Genomic DNA, 16827 nt, shown 5'->3' with positions numbered 1-16827 from the left:
ATTGTGCCGTCATTACATTGTTTTTTATTTCAGAAAGTAAGGGGTCGTTTTACTTATTCTTACATCTTTAGAAAGAATCCACGCAGAACAGCTCGCGCTTTTCCCTTTTTGCGCGGTCACCATCACAAAGAACTGCTCGGTCTCTCATTGGCTGCTTCTTCAGCACCTGCTAACCCTCCTCGTTTTGGAACGCCTCGCGCCACCGCCTTCGGACAGAGCGCGGGAGCAGGAGCCACCTGTTGGGACCAGCACGCGGTGACGGGCGCTTCGCTTTCGGCTCGTGTCCGTGTCGGAGCTGCGGCGGAGCAGGTCGAGGTGGGTCGCTCTTACCGCTCTTTACTACGTTTACTTGTCCTCTCTTGTACAGCTTTATGTCATTATCATATGGCTGCCCTGGCAGGTGGCCGCTTGTTGTTTTTTCGTGACCAAGTGTTTTCCACTCACTGTCACTGTGATTCGGAAAGCGGACTGGAGTGGAGCGAGAGTGCGCGCGGACACACACAGATACACAATGGATGAATAACCACTTGTCCATTGAGCCAAGGAAGTGTCCAACGAGGGGAATAAAAGTGCCGCGTGAGCGCGCCGAATCGCTCGGCGCCTTTACTGTGTCGGCGACCGTTTACACTGTCATCCGGTCTCGTGCCATTTACGAGCGATATCAATCAATACGCATTTGCGACGTTAGGCGACTTATGGACTGCTCGCACTTCCCTTTCACGATTTGAATGAATTATCAGGCCGTTTAGAGATGTGGCCGAAGTTCACGGTTGAAGGAGCACTGCCATGGATGTGCATTAATCATGTCACTAAAAAGGTAACTTTGCACTTTTCCACAGGAGATATACGGAGAAGGTGTGACTTGTGTGTCACCACATAATTTCAGGGCTACATGTATGTAACACTGAGGAAACACTTCTGTCCGAAGAAGCATACTCTACAGTCTTTGGCAGTAAGCTTTATAAGGATTTACCCCTTTTTACAATGTGGTAAACTCCTCCATCAAGGGCACTGAGCTTGGGTTTGAAGCAGCACCCTTCAGGTTATGTGGCACCAGCTCTAACCACTTCCACCTGGTGCAAGGAGAGGCTGTGGAGTGTGGCAACCCAGCGTTGGCCAAGTGCTTACTGAGGATGGATGGAAAATGATGAATGTGCTGACACACGTGTGACGAATATGAGTTTTGAGGTGTGTGGAGCTTGTTCTCCCAGTTTCCTCCTACAGTCTGAGATTAGGAGTCTGTGTGTGTATTACATTGTTGAATAAATGTGGGGAGTGTATTTAGCATAGAGTGAACAGAGTGTGCCACAACACACCTCTTTCCAGGGCGAAGTGTAAACATAAATAAAAATGAAAATGTAAACAAATGGAAAGGGTGTGACCCAGACCTTTAGGGAAGGAAGGACCAGCAGTTTCAGGCACCCTGCTCAGAGAATACAGGTGGAAAGTGTGCCTGAATTATTAATAACTGTAAGCAGTGGATGAATGGGGACTTACGCTGCGGGTACCTCAATTATTCAGCATTGAACAGTGTTGATGGAATTGCATGGTGGTGTAGTGAGTAGGGCTGCTGTCTCACAGTGCCTGGCTGGTGTGAGAGAATGTGGGTTCATTCCCTGCTCAGTCTGTGTAGAGTTTACATGTTCACCCCATGTCTCTGTGGGTTTCCTCCCACAGTCCAAAGACATGCTATTCAGGTTCCCCCATAGTGTGTGAGTGCCATAGAGTGTGTTTCACTGATGTATGGATGAGTGACCTATTGTAAGTAGTGTATCTAGCAGTGTAAGTTACCTGGGTGAATAAGGTGTGTGGGCTGATAACACTACATAGTATCCATTGTAAGTTGCTTTGGAGAAAAGCATCTGCCAAGTGAATAAATGTAAATGTATGCTGAGGCTGTTTGCTCTCTGTGTTGCTGCATATGGTTTACAGTGAGTCTTTCCAAAGCAATGAGAGGTTTGCTCATAATGTCAATGTGAAAGGTGTTGCACAAGTAAGTGTTTCCAGGGCTGAAGAAGAGTCATCTCCTTGCACTGAATGCAGTAAAACGAAGGGAGCGGACAAAGGTAGCAACACGGGTGTGATTGTGTTCTGCTTTCTTCTTCTGCAGGTGTGGGGAGATTGACCTAACTTACTGCCCCCTTGTTATCACTGTGTTTCACTGTGTCTCTTTCTGTTGACCTTAGTTGCCGCAATCAGTCAGTCAGAGTCATTTATTTGTCATTTGCACAGGTACGCTGGGTATGCTGGGCATTGAAATGCTTGTGATAAGGCTCAGATTCAGACATTGATGGTACAAGCACGTATTTAGACAAGACATGCTAGTAAGTAAGGCAGAATAAAATAAATACAAGTACAATAAATAGTGAATATTGTGTAGTAATGTCAGGGGCCTGGAAGAGGCAGTAATATATTGTCAGTAATAGTATTGCAGTGCTAGATGAAGGACTACTGGCTGTAGTCTGATGGCTCGTAGGTAAAAGCTGTTCTTCAGTCTGGTTGTCCGCGACTGGATGCAACGGAAGCGTCTGCCAGACGGCAGTGTCGCAAACAAGTGGGTGAGCAGGGTGAGTGCAGTCCTTAATGATATTCCGGGCCTTTCTCAAACAGCGTGTTTAGTAAATGTCCTGTAATGCCAGAAGTTTATTTCCAGTGATGAGCTCAGCTGTTCTCATCACTGTCTGAAGACCTTTGCAGTCAGAAGAAGAGCAGCTGCCGTACCATACGGTGTTGAAACTTCTCAGAATGCTCTTTATAGTGCAGCGGTAGAAATTTGACATGATGCCAGAGGAAATGCCAAACCTCTTAAGTCTCTGCAGGAAGTAGACATGCTGACAGGCTGCACTCGCTACTGTGTCTGTGTGGAGGCTCCAGGAGAGATCCTCGGAGATGTGTACGCCCAGGAACTTGTAGCTCTTAACTTGCTCCACTTCCACCCCATTGATGTGGATAGGAGCATGACCCCCCCTCTCTGTGACTTCCTGTAATCCAAAATCATCTCCTTGGTCTTGTTGACATTCAGAGAGAGGAGGAGCAGGAGACACACCCATGTTCACATATGCATTTTCAGGGGGCTCTACAGTCTCTTGATTTTAAAACTGTAAAACTGAAGCAGAACATAATGAGTCCCTGAGCGAGATACTTGTGGTGCAAAGTCCAAGCATTTGTACAGCCCTATATGTGGCGTGTCGTAAGCAACACTGATGTCCGTGGGCCCCTTTAAAGTGAAGACACAGAAAAATACAAGAGGAGACGAATGTTGAAGTAATAGTAAGAAAGTACATGTTAAATTGTAATGCAGTGTCAATGATTTCTTTTGCCCGTTGCACATACAGCTCTGGGATACAAGTCCCCCTCCTTGGGTCTTATTGTAGGGAAAGAATGCTCAACAAGAAAGAAATGGTTTTTAACTGATGACTTAATGAGACTATAGTGTTTTATAGAGAAGGGAAAAAATGTGTGTTGTGACAATAGGAGTGTACTGAGATGTTTTCTCTCTTTCTCTCTCTCTCTTCCAGTGTACTTCTGGAATAGTGTGCACTAGGGTTGTTGCTTTGAACTTAGCTATTAATATTAGTTTTTTTAACAGTTTCAAAAAGAAGAATACATGATACTCACTATCAGAAAAGTGATACCTACACAAATTTATAGTAGAGAAGAGTGTACGTTTAATATATTTAAGTTACTCTTTTCCTTTTAGTAACAAGGGACAGCTGGTAGTGTAGTGGTTAGACCTACTGCCTCTAGATCCAAAGGTTGCAGGTTTGATCCCTAGCTCTGGCTGTAGTACCCTTAAGTAGGTAAGGTATTTACCCTAAATTGCTCCAGTAAAATTATGCAGCTGTATGAGGGCTGCAGTGGTCTGGAGCCTATGTTGGAATTACTGAGCACAAGGCTGGGGGGTTCATCCTGGATGGGATGCCAGACCATCACTGCATAGCCCTCTCCCCCCATGTTCACACACTACAGGCATCACCAATTCAACTGAACTGCATGTTTGGGGAGTGTGGGAGGAAACCCACACAGCAGGAACATGCAGGTGCTGTAAGATGGCACCACTACCTGCTGAGCCACTGTGCCACGTGAGTATAGAAACACCTTATTTAAATATACTTCATGGAGTTATTACAAATCTACCATATGATTGGGATGTTTGTGTCCTATTTAAGAAGCTTTATCTTAGTATTTTTAGTTGTGCAGTTGAGCAGTACTGTGGTCAACCACAGCTCTCAGGCTGCAAAGTCCTCAAAGTCCTGCAGATACATCCTGCATAATATTCATAGGATCTGTCCCTACCTCACAACTGACTCTGCCCAAGTATTTGTCCAGGCCATGGTGACATCCCGTCTGGATACTGCAACTCTCTCCTCTCTGGCCTTCCTCCTACTGCCATAAAACCTCTGCAGCTGATACAGAATGCTGCTGCACGAGTTGTGTTTGACTTGCCAAAGTGTTCCCATGTATCTCCCCTACTCATTTCTCTGCGCTGGCTTCCTATAGCTGCCCGTCTCAAATTCAAGACCCTGGTTATTGCCTACAAATGCATCAGTAGAACTGTTCCCAGCTATTTACAAAACTCGATCAACTGCAACACCCCAACCAAACTGTTTCATTCGTCTACTTCTGCTCGCTTGGTGGTCCCGCGCATGAAAAGTAAAGCATGGAGGTTCTCGGTTCTGGCTCCATTGTGGTGGAATGACCTCCCCCTCTTACTCAGAACTGCTGAAACTCTGTCTACATTCAAGAAGGGTCTGAAAACTCACGTTTTCCGGACTCACTTCGCCCAAGATTTCTCCAGCTCGTGTATGGTGTAAATGTTCATGCCCCATAACTTTATGATCATCCCCAGATAAGCCTTTACACAGCTGCTACTCCTGTATTGTCTGTAAATGTTTGTGTACCTTTGAAAAAATAAATACATACAAAATAAAAATATATGTAGGAAAGTTATCACCCTTCCTGGATTGGGACCCTGGCATGGCGGAATGGCTTGCGTGATCTAGGGATCTCCAGATCTATGTTGTCGGGAGCAGTATGCTCCTGGTAGGGTTTCCCAAGGCAAACAGATCTGGAGTGAAGATCCAGACTAACACGATCCTAAAACCTCCATGAAAAACAGTAAACATGAGAACGTTTACCCTGCCCGGAATAGGGTCACTGGGACCTACCCCTGGAGCCAGGCCTGGGGGTAGTGTTCCTAAGGGAGCACCTGGTGGCCGGGCAGCCCACATAACCCGGCCGGGCTCAGCCAAAAAAGGCAATGTGGGGAGGCCATGTGGGCCCACCACCCGCAAGGTCCAACATGGGGGTTGGGTGCAATGTGTACCAAACGCTAGGAGGGGGCAGGGTGGCGCGTGGCGTTGCGGCCCCTCGCAACAGAAACTGGCTCTTGACGCGTGGAATGTAACCTCACTGGGGGGGGAGCCGGAACTGGTGCGGAAGGCTGAGTGATACCAACTAGATATAGTTGGGCTCACTTCCACTCACAGTGTTGGCTCTGGGACCAAACTCCTCGATAAGGGGTGGTCCCTCTCCTACTCAGGAGTTGCACGGTTTGAGAGGTGCTGGGTGGGTGTGGGGATACTCACAAGTCCCCGGCAGGCTGCCATATAGTTGGAGTTTATCCCGGTGGACGAGAGGGTAATCTCAATGCAACTTAGGGTCGCAGAGAGGAAAACTTTGAATGTCGTGTGCACTCATGCACCAAACACGAGTTCAGAGTATTCAGCCTTCGTGGTGACAGTAGGTGGGGTTCTGGACAGGGCCCCACCTACAGACTCCATAGTCCTGCTGGGGGACTTCAGTGCTCACATTGGCAATGACTATGAAATCTTAAGGGGGGTGACTGGGAATAACAGCTTTCCCCATCTAAACCCGAATGGTGAAATGTTATTGGACTTCTGGGCTAGTCATGGTTTGTCCATAACAAACACCATGTTCAAACACAAGGATAAGTGTACTTGGTACCAGAGTTCCTTGGGCCAAAGGTCAATGATCAACTTTGTAGTCGTTTCATCTGACTTGAAGCCACATGTTCTGGACACTCAAGTGAAGAGAGGTGCTAAGCTGTCAACTGATCACCATCTGGTGGTGAGTTGGATCAGATGGCAGGAAAAACTGATGGACAGACCCGGTAGGCCCAGACGTTTAATGTATGTGTGCTGGGAACGACTGTCGGAGGACCTTGTCGAGAATGATTTTAACTCACACCTCCAGGAGAGCTTCTCCCATGTCCCGGAGGAGGTAGGGGACATGGAGTCTGAATGGACCCTGTTAAAAACCTCCATTGTGGAAGCAGCCAGGCACAGCTGTGGCCAAAAGCTTGTCAATGATATCCAGGGCGGCAACCTGAGAACCCGCTGATGGACACCGGTGGTGAGGGAAGCCATCAGGCTGAAGACGGAGGCCTTTAGGGCCTGGTTGGCTCTAGGGACTCCTGACTCAGCAGACAGGTACTGGCAGGCAAAAAAGGCAGCAGTGGCTGCGGTTGCAGAAGCAAAATCCAGGGCATGGGAGGAGTTTGGAGAGGCCATGGAAAATGACTATCGGTCGACTTCAAAGAGGTTCTGGAGAACCATCCGGCAGCTCAGAAGGGGTTGGAGGAGCTTTGTTCAGGCTCAGAAAGAGTGGAGAAACTCTGACCCCTGATGAGGACATTGTCTGGAGGTGGAAGGAGCACTATAAGGAACTCTTAAACCCGAGTGATATGCCTCCCTTACAGGAGTCAGGGCCAGAGGCTTCCGGGCTGTCAGAATCCATTTCCCTGGTGGAAGTCACTGAGATAGTTGGTGAGCTCCATGGTGGCAAAGCACCAGGGGTGGATGAGATTCGCCCGGAATTGCTTAGGGCCCTGGATGTTGTAGGGCTGTCATGGCTGACATGCCTCTGCAGTGTTGTACAGATCTCGGGGACAGTGCCTTTGGATTGGCAAACTGGGGTGGTGGTCCCTATCTTTAAGAAAAACTATCGGGGTATCACACTTCTCAGCCTCCCTGGGAAAGTCTATGCCAGGGTGCTGGAAAGGAGGTTCTGGCCGGATAGGATATCAAGGTGCAGTCGAGGCCAGGATGGCATTCTGTGTGGGAGTCGGAAGGTGACGTCTCTGCTTTTTGAGGTTGATGTCGTTCTTTTGGCACTGTCACATTGCACTGGAACAGTTTGCAGCCGACTGTGAAGCAGTTGGGATGAGGCTCAGCACCTCAAAGTCTCTCTGCTCTCCCTGCTGCCACTGCGACCCTACTAGGACAAGCGGGATAGAAAATGGATGGATGGATGGGTAGGTGGATGGTTTTTATCAGGATTCATCTGTCCTGTGTTTTATGCCCCTACACAAGCGATGAACATTGGTGCATCAAGTGGAAAGTAACAAACTAGGTTTACTTAAGAATCACATGTCTGCAACTATGTCTCTTTCTCCTCATGTAATGCACAAATTTGTATATTTGCTGAGATGTTGCTTTGGAGAAAAGCATCTGCTAAATAAGTGCTTCTCAACCTTTTGGAACTAAAGCCCCCCCCCCCCCCCCAAACCTCTCCTATTATGTGGCGCGCACACGCGCACACACACACGCGCGCGCACACACACACACACACACACACACACACACACACACACACACACACACACACACACCCCCATGACTAGATAGATTTTTTTTTTTTTTTAGCTTTTTTTTTTTTGTTTTTTTGTTTTTACTTTTTTAACTTTTCTGTTTTTTTTTTTCTTTTAAAACTATATAAAGGACAATAGTGGAACACGCCCTTAATTTATCAAAAATGTTTTTGAACAATATAGAACTAATTTGTAACATTACGTGTAATGTAATGTGATATGCAAACTGGAATGTAGGGTGCGTTTCGCTAGCCATGCCTTTATAAATTAGTAGGAAACCTGCGCTTGCTTCTTTTTACAAAGAAACACAATGCGCGGTTCAATGTTGGACAGCGCAAGCCTGAGGTCATTCTCCACCTGCAGACGATTTCGGTATTTTGTTTTCAACGCAGTCAATTTTGAAAACCCGGCCTCGCACAAATAAGTTGAGGCGAATGGAATCAGCAATTTAATGGCGGTGTCAGACAACTGAGGATATTCACTCATCATAGTCAACCAAAACAAAGGCAGAGAGCAAGAGCTTAGACTTTTTAGCTGGAGGTGCTGATGACGGACCATCGCCACAACTCCTTTTAGCACGTGTGATGAACTTATCCATACCAACTTATCACCATGCATTAGTTCGACTGGTATCTCTGATGTTCTGACTTGTGCCTACACTGCCAGCTATACATAAAAGGCGGGCTTAAGCTCCGCCTCTCCAACTCAGAAAGAAAATGCAGAGGGAGAAGGAATGCGTTTTTAAAATATTTTTAATTATAATTATTTTTAAATATTTTTTAAATTATATTTTTTAAGGGGGCGCGGTGGCACAGTGGGTTGGACCGGGTCCTGCTCTCTGGTGGGTCTGGGGTTCAAGTCCTGCTTGGGGTGCCTTGTGGCGGACTGGCGTCCCGCCCTGGGTGTGTCCCCTCCCTCTCCAGCCTTACGCCCTGAGTTGCCGGGTAGGCTCCGGTTCTCCGCGACCCTGTATGGGACAAGCGGTTCAGAAAGTGTTTGTGTGTATTTTTTACAATACACACACATTTTTTAAATAATGAAGAGATTTTTACATAGATTTTTATAGGTTTTTTATTTTTATGCACATTATAATTGACAAGCAATAAAATACAGTGAGTACCCTAATGATGACCTGTTTCTGTGCTTTTTTCTTGGAAACAATTTGCGCCCCCCCCTCCGATCTCTCCCCTGTTGAGAACCAATGTGCTAAATTAATAAATGTAAGTGTACATGTACTTTATGGTGGTGTGAACAGAATTGCATGAGTCTTATGCTACTACAGCACATGGCAGGGTTGTTTGCCATTTTGGTGAAATCAGTTAACCAGTAAGCAAAATATATTGTTTTATTACATTCAGAGGGGGTGCGGTGGCGCAGTGGGTTGGACCACAGTCCTGCTCTCCAGGGGGTCTGGGGTTTGAGTCCCGCTTGGGGTGCCTTGCGGCGGACTGGCGTCCCGTCCTGGGTGTGTTCCCTTCCCCCTCCGGCCTTACGCCCTGTGTTGCCGGGTAGGCTCCGGTTCCCCGCAACCCCGTATGGGACAAGCGGTTCTGAAAATGTGTGTGTGTGTGTGTGTGTGTGTGTGTGTGTGTGTGTATTACATTCAGCTGACACTTTCCTCCAAAGCAACTTACAATGTTAAGGTTACAATTATTTACCCCTTTATACAGCTGGGTAATTTTAATGGAGCAATTGAGGGTAAGTTACAGCCAGGGTGAGGCTTGAACCTGTGGGTCCAAAGATAATTGTTCTTACCAGTATGCTACAGGCTGTTTAATGAGGGTGATGAAATGATGGTGGTGAAATGATGGTGAAGTACAGGTTACAAATTCAGCAAGGCCTGGTGAACTTCTTTGACTTCTCTTCTGTATTCCATTTAGTTCCTGTTCTTCTGTCTGTCACCTGTGTCCAATAATTAGGATGTCATACCCTCTCACATAAACTGCGTATATACTGTATATGTGTCTCTTGATAGCCTGCATACATTTACTCATTTAGCTGATGTGTTTCTCCAGAGAAACTTAAAGTTATTTACCAGTTTGTACAGTTGGATAATATCACTGGAACAATTTAGGGTAAGTATCCTGCTCAAGGTGTCTACAGCTGGAGGTGAGCCTTAGACCTGCCACCTTTAGGTCTAAAGGCAGCAGTTGTAAGCCCCGCACTAGGAGCTGCACACATGCTGATGGAGGCATCTAGCAGAAGCACCTCTGTGCATTGCGTACATTGCATTTATGTGTGGAGTTTCGATGCACAATCCCTCTCTTTCCTTTCACACAGAAGTTGAAGAGACGAGAGGCGGCAGTAGCACATAGCGTGATAATGACATACTGCAGCACGTCAGTTTGTGGAAGGACTCTCGCGTCAAACTGTTCTTACATGCTTTGAGCACAATAAAATGTGAACACTGGTAAGTACAGTTAAATATTGAAGGTTTTACCAGTGTGAACTACCATGTCATAGTGGAAATCTACTAGAAACCGGTGCAGGTTTGAAATGATAAATCTGAGATGAGGGGGAATCTATGTATCTGGATGTCATGGAGACATTGTGGGCCATAATATTGTGGAGTAAAGTGTGCTAGTTCCCAGTACATGATTGAAGCCAGTGCTTTAGCAATTCATTTCTCAGCAGAGCAACCAGTGGTGGGAAAGAGGGGCCAGGAAAGAAGGACGAGGAAGGGCACATAGTGACACGTGCAGTCCGTAGGTAACGGATTGCAACAGTTCTCTAATTTTGTACATCAGAAATTCAAATTAAATTGAGATCAAAGGGAGTTCTTGATATCATTATTCAAAATTATGAGATAAAATGCAGCTGCTTGCTTTTTGGCACTGAACTATTGGTCACAAAGGGGGTGCGGTGGCGCAGTGGGTTGGACTGCAGTCCTGCTCTCCGGTGGGTCTGGGGTTCAAGTCCCGCTTGGGGTGCCTTGCGGCGGACTGCCGTCCCGTCCTGGGTGTGTCCCCTTCCCCCTCTGGCCTTACGCCCTGTGTTGCCGGGTAGGCTCCGGTTCCCCGTGACCCCGTAAGGGACAAGCGGTTCTGAAAATGTGTGTGTGTGTGTGTATTGGTCACAACCAACACTTATGGCTAGGAGCACAGTGAGCATGTGCTGCCTGCATTTTTGCCTTCACTCAGTACTTCATGGGCATGTCTTAGAAAAGGAAACTTCTCTCTGTTTTTATCAAAAACAGTTAAAATTCAAATTCAAAATTTAAACTAAAATTTAATTTACTCTATAGCGAAGCACTGTATCCTGTGAAAGATAATGAAAGGAAGTGACTCCCTAAAGGCATGTTCCTCTTTGTTCTCACCACTTCCCCCAGTGTGGCACTGTGCCACTGGGTCCCTACAGCTCACCCACAGTGTGGTCAGCGCTCGGTCAGCGGTCAACATTCAGTCTTCTACCCTTCTTCAGCTGTCTTTCCATTTTCTAGTTGTGTCTATGGTGGCTGTTCCACTGTGAAAACATGTCACTTTGTTCACATGCATACGTATGAACAAGTGGTTATGGCATGGTATGCCAGTACTTTCAGGTTTATTTTGATGAGAAGTCATTCTTGGATAGGCTCCAGACCACAAAGACCCTGACTCACACAGACCGTTGCTCGCAGCGAATGTGTTGTCGTCCCTTTGTTTCTGACGCAAGTTCTGCGTTCTTGCCACACCTTTTACCATGTACAGTTACAAAGTCCTTTTATCAAGGTTTGCTTTCCAATAAGGTGTGTGAATAATTACAGTCAGCTGAATTAGCAGCTGCCAGCTCTTCCAGCTGTATGAAATAGTGACACTCACACAGGCTGACATTAGCTGTTCCAACGCTCCCCATAGGGCATCCAGCAGCAATGCGATGTCACTGGGGCACAGCTCTGAAAAGCGGTGTTCTTTTCTTCGTGCTTGTCTTCCTCTACATGTACTTGAACCTCTTCAGCGCCAAGACTTCGGTGAGTACACTACGCCGCCCACTTTGTTTTCTCCCTTTCTCACTCTTGGGTGCACTTTCCATTCCGTGCTAGCACCTTTCTCTATTTCAGTGACAACAAGTCTCACTGCTATTTTGAACTTTAACCAAGGTTTTTTACAGGGATTTGTGTTCATACAAGGCAGATAAACTGGACAATAATAAACTACGATTATTTCTAATTGACCGTTGTCATGACTCTTATAATCGTGGACGTAAAAACACCGAAGGGTTTGCTGGCTCTTCTTCCCGAGGAGGCTCTAACTGCCAAAACGTTTTCCCCTCTTCTCAGTATTATACACATTTGACATAATTGTACAAATTCTGACCTTATTACATGCAGCTAAAATTAGACCTCTGCATATGTGCAACTAAAGAGGACACTTAATTCCCCAAATAACTAGAGTCTTGCCAGGTTTGACGTGATGTTTTTCAAGATTCATGATGCACACAGAATTCCACTCGTAATGGGGCTAAATTAGCTTTTGTGTCCTTATGTTCAACCTGTAGCCTCACAGTTGTCTCACCATCAGTGTAGAGCTTGGTCTGTTCAGGTACACCCATCCCTCATACCATGGGATAATGAACTTGCACCTGTTCAGATGGCCTGTTTCGCTCACCAGGGTTTAGCTCACTGTTTCATTAGAACTGCTACAAGCAGCAAAAGTGTACCAGCACAGTGGCAGTGTACAGCCATCATGCTGTAATCGTAAATCCATGTCTGCATCTAAAGCTTTTCATCTGTTCATGTGTGATGCTCTTTTGTTCCTCCTTAGTTGTACGTTGTTTTCCAGAAGGGCATGTGCCTATTGAATGAATAAAAGTAAATGTAAATGTAAACTGCTTGTTAGGATTCTCCTCCAGTGCATAACTGACAACCCTAAGTCAATCACACTGTCTCTTCCCTCAACTTGTCTTGTTTTCCACGGTCTCTTTACCCATGTTCACTCGCTCCAGGAGACGTCTGAGGAGAAGTTGTGGGCAAGGGAAATTGTGTCACAGCAATTAAGGTCTGACAGGAACTTGCAAGTGTTTCACCACCTTAAAAATGACTTTGGGAAACTCAATATGTCCTACACATTCCTCGCGGGTTACCCCAAAACTACCCTCAGTGAGTACTGGGCACCTCCTGACACATATATTTAAACCTTGATCATTTGTTTCATTTTACTTTTTTTGTGTTGCTCATGTTGAAAACAGAAGTATAGGCCACCACTCACCTTGTGCCTCCCACTTTCCAATCCCTCCAGAGTACCTTACCGTGGGTCTGTCCTCTGTTAAGAGGAAGAACGGATTCTATCTTCTGGACACGCTTCAGTCCATCTTCTCCCAGTCTTCAGAGGAGGAGCTTCAGGACATGGTGGTGGTGGTGCTCCTGGCAGACTTTGATATGACCTGGAACCAGCAGGTGCTGAGCTCAATCTCCGAGAGATTCTCAAGCCCTATCCTCAAAGGCCAGCTCCTTGTCATCCACTTACCTCAGGAATACTACCCACCTTTGGAGGGCCTCAAAAGAAACTTCAATGATGCCCCGGACCGCGTCACCTTCCGCTCCAAACAGAACGTGGACTATGCCTTCTTGCTCAGCTTCAGCGCTAACCTGTCACAGTACTACCTCATGCTGGAGGATGATGTGCTCTGCTCTAGGAACTTCCTCACCACCATAAGGATGTTTATCCAGTCTCGTGGAGGCTCAGCGTGGGTGACCCTGGAGTTTTCCAAACTGGGCTACATAGGCAAGCTGTACCATTCCAGCGATCTACCCCGTCTGGCCTCCTTCCTCCTCCTCTTCTACCAGGAGATGCCTTGTGACTGGCTCCTTGGCTACTTCACTAAACTGCTGGCCCAAAACATGCCCATCCACTTCAAGCCTTCTCTGTTCCAACACGTGGGCCTGTACTCATCCTTCCGTGGCACCTACAACCATCTGAAGGACGAGGACTTTGAGGCAAACCCCCTCAACGTTGCGGACAACCCACCTGCTGATGTTGTGACTGACATCATTCCCTTCAAAGAGTATACACCCGAGCAAGCCTACAGCTCCAGGACTACTTTCTTCTGGGGCAAGAGCCCCTTAGCAGGCAGCCACTTCACTGTCATCTTCCACACACCAGCCATTGTGACACGCATCTCAGTCCAAACAGGCTTGCAGGACCGGAAGGACATTCTGACTTCTGCAGAGGTCGAGGTGGGACGCAGCCCAGTGCACACAGAACGAGGGCCCACGTGTTCGCAGTATGCTAAACTGGGCCCCTTGGTTGATGGCCAGTTCGACAGGAAGGACATCGAGGGGGACGCCGCAGTGTCTTGCCTAAGAATCTTAGTCACAAAGAGCCAGGAGCAATGGGTTATAATTCGGAGTGTAAACGTTTGGACCAAAGAGGAAAAGTGAAGGAGGACATGCAGAAAGTTCTCTCCGTTTGAAGATTTAAATTTATTCATTTAGCAGATGCTTTTCTCCAAAGTGAGTTGAATGCAATGAGCTCTATGTAGTGTTACCAGCCCACACTTTATTCATCAAGGTGACTTACACTGTTAGATACACTAGTTACAATGGGTTACTCATCCAAACATCAGTGGAACACACACACTCTCTCTGTCATGCACACACTATGGGCCATCTGCCTTCTATGACCATCTGCCTTCTTCACTGGGTACCTCGGTACAGCCATTTTCATTCATTCCATCTTTTTAGTTTTTGCGGCATTAGGTTGCATATGCTTTGCAGCTGCAGATACTGTATGTTCATTCTCTCGCCAGTCCTGATTTGTTCCTAAAAATGGAGCAAATGTTGAAGAAAACTTGCTCCATTGATTCTTATGGGGAAAAAATTAGTTTTCATTGCGTCAGCTCCTGGCAAGCTCATCCTGAAGTTTCCCTAAATGTCTGATGATGTCTAAAGGGAAAAATGGTGGGGCACATTAGATCTGGAAAACAATGCAATTTTACTGTTTTTCGATTGTTCCCCGAGAAAAAAAAAAAAACAAAATTATGGAAGGAGGCCTCTGTGTCACTTAGAAGTAAATGAGTAACTAGAAAAGTGAAGCACAAATGGTGCAAAACAAAGGATGCAAATGGCATGAATATGTCAGTGGGGTGCCGAGTGGCAGACGTGGCTTCATGGTTCCCACAGTGCTGTGTTTCTCTCTCTCCCAGTTGTTTGGCAAAATTTTCAGATGCTTTGCAGACAAGATGCATGAAAATCTCAACCAATTAATGTTAAGTGGTGTTGATGGATGGGTGGATTGGGGGCCGGATAAGGTTTTTTCTTCAATATACATTCAACATATCACACATTATGTTGATTGCTATTGTAAATAATATTAATGTGTTTAAAATGTTATCTCTAGCACAAAATCAGGGAAGAATTATTGCTGAATCTGGCTTTATTAGGAAGGGATTGGACATTTTCCCTTTTACTATTATTTAAATGTGTATTTAGTTTGCTGCATTTGGCATTATGTTTCCTTTAGTTCAGCTCACCACTGTCCTTATGCAATTATAAAGAGATCCAGCTGAATACATATAATGTACAGTACTGCAGGGAAGAAAATCAACAGTACAACAAAATAGAGTAAATAGGAGTAGCAAATCTGAGTATAATTTTCTATAAATATTTAAGTATATTTTGACCCAGCACAGCTAGCAGTGTGCTTGTAGTTATCTTAATTTATGTACTTACTTTGAAATAAAAAACATATATATATATATAAGCACTAGGCTAGCTGTGTATGTTTGTCAAGTGCCTACCTCAAGTGGCTCTGCTGTCCATCTGGTGCTGCATGGAGAGTCTCCCGGTTTCACTGTTTTTCCACTATGTCTTACAAATGAATGAAATTTTCAGTATGCTTGTTTTTATGTGCATTTTTCACAAATGCCAAGCAGCTGGAAAATATGCAAGTTTATTGACGTGCGATATTTTCACTTTTCCTGGAGAATATGCAGTTATGTTTGTGTTGAAGTGACACGTGATGTTTGGCGCTACAGGTCACCATGCTCTCGTGCTGCTTCTATTGAAGGGGGCTGCAGGAATGCACTTGTTAGCAGAGCAGCCAGGCTTTGCCCCTGCCTCTTTCACAGTCTCTCTTTCTATGCACTTTCACTATTCGGAGCTGCTCAATGTCCTCAGAAGGTACCCAAACACTGCAATAGCTGTAAATGTAAAAGTGGATATCGGGGATGTCCCTGCAAGGTGTGAGCCCAGGACTGCTGCTGCCCTGCCCACATCTCCAGTTTTTAGTGGTGCACACACTGCTGCCTCGGAAATATTTAGCCCAACAACTTGTTACGTTGGTATTTTCGCATCACACAACACTGGCAAATATTGAAAAATGTGGCAGTGTATGTCTCTGAGTGGTCACATGAAACATGACATCATAGTTTGTAAGTTGTGAAACACGTGCTCTGAGTGCAGCAGGTTTTTCAGGTGGAGTGAGGTGTTGCACTTCCTGGAGAAATGTGCTGAAGGAGTGTTACTGTGCTGTACTGCGCAGTGGAAAGACTCGCGCAAACGTGAGTGTGTGTGTGTGTGTGTGTGTGTGTGTGTGTGTGTGTGTGTGTGTGTGTGTGTGTGTGTGTGTGTGTGTGTGAATGCGAGTGTGTACTGTAGGTTTTGTAGGCGTACGCTTCTTGTACAACACGGTTGTCCCAGCAGTGTTCCACAGTTGGGGACCTGGTCACCATGCTTGGGCCAAAAGTCAGATCCTGTACAATTGGAATGGTATAATGTGGTATATACCATAGAGACCTTGGAGCATAGATGTTTGTGACCATGTTACTTTTTCTGTATATGTTGCTGTTGGCTTTTTTTTCAGCATGTATCTGTTATAAATAGGCCGCAGGAACATCATGGTAAAACTGAAGGCAATGTACTTACACTAGTGTGGTAACTAACTGTGCTCCAGGATTCACTGTCACTCTGTAATGTGCCACCTTTGTGACTGCAAACATGCCTTAGCTGTGCTGATCACAGCATTTCAGGAACAAGTGTGCATTGGTGTGCTGCCCGCTACCTGCCCCAAACCTGCACACACCCTCATAATTACCCTAGAATGTGTGTGTACTCCCCAAATTCACCCTGGAAATAGAGTGCAAAAAGAGTGAGCTCCCAATGTATGCTGAGGTACACTTGTACAGAAAGGAAGGGTACAATTGTGTTGTAACAACATTTACTTTAATTATCAAGGTGTGCGGTATGTTGTGATGTATGTTGACACTTTGTGTGTTTACAAAAATGTATAACTGCTCCAGTC

The 16827-nt window shown here is 45.9% G+C and overlaps 1 protein-coding gene across 5 annotated transcripts; it reads left to right on the top strand.

Annotated features, from left to right (window-relative positions):
• The first annotated feature begins 11 nt into the window (after nt 1–11).
• On the top strand, nt 12–14062 carry LOC108928190 (alpha-1,3-mannosyl-glycoprotein 4-beta-N-acetylglucosaminyltransferase C-like). Of its 5 annotated transcripts, none has more exons than XM_018742001.1 (4): nt 12–315; nt 11446–11558; nt 12533–12686; nt 12826–14062. In XM_018742001.1, the coding sequence occupies exons 2-4, from the start codon at nt 11460–11462 to the stop codon at nt 13965–13967; spliced, it is 1395 nt and encodes a 464-aa protein (XP_018597517.1). In that variant the 5' UTR covers nt 12–315; nt 11446–11459; the 3' UTR covers nt 13968–14062. The 5 variants fall into 5 exon arrangements, with proteins under 5 accessions (XP_018597517.1, XP_018597514.1, XP_018597518.1 ...); XM_018741998.1 differs by adding an exon at nt 9893–10022 and having other exon boundaries at nt 11446–12686; XM_018742002.2 differs by lacking the exon at nt 12–315 and adding an exon at nt 9708–10022 and having other exon boundaries at nt 12536–12686.
• The last annotated feature ends 2765 nt before the right edge of the window (nt 14063–16827 follow it).

The sequence above is a fragment of the Scleropages formosus genome, chromosome 25 (genome assembly GCF_900964775.1).
Source record: "Scleropages formosus chromosome 25, fSclFor1.1, whole genome shotgun sequence".
NCBI lineage: Eukaryota > Metazoa > Chordata > Actinopteri > Osteoglossiformes > Osteoglossidae > Scleropages > Scleropages formosus.
Note: the sequence above shows the minus strand (reverse complement) of the source record. Positions and strands in the feature narration are given on the sequence as shown.

Excerpts from the sequence above, each read along its gene's own strand:
- LOC108928190 (XM_018741998.1), top strand. The coding sequence starts at position 12,389 with ATGAATAAAAGTAAATGTAAATGTAAACTGCTTGTTAGGATTCTCCTC. Across the intron at positions 12,687-12,825 it reads TTACCCCAAAACTACCCTCA|AGTACCTTACCGTGGGTCTG; the intron begins GTGAGTACTGGG and ends CAATCCCTCCAG.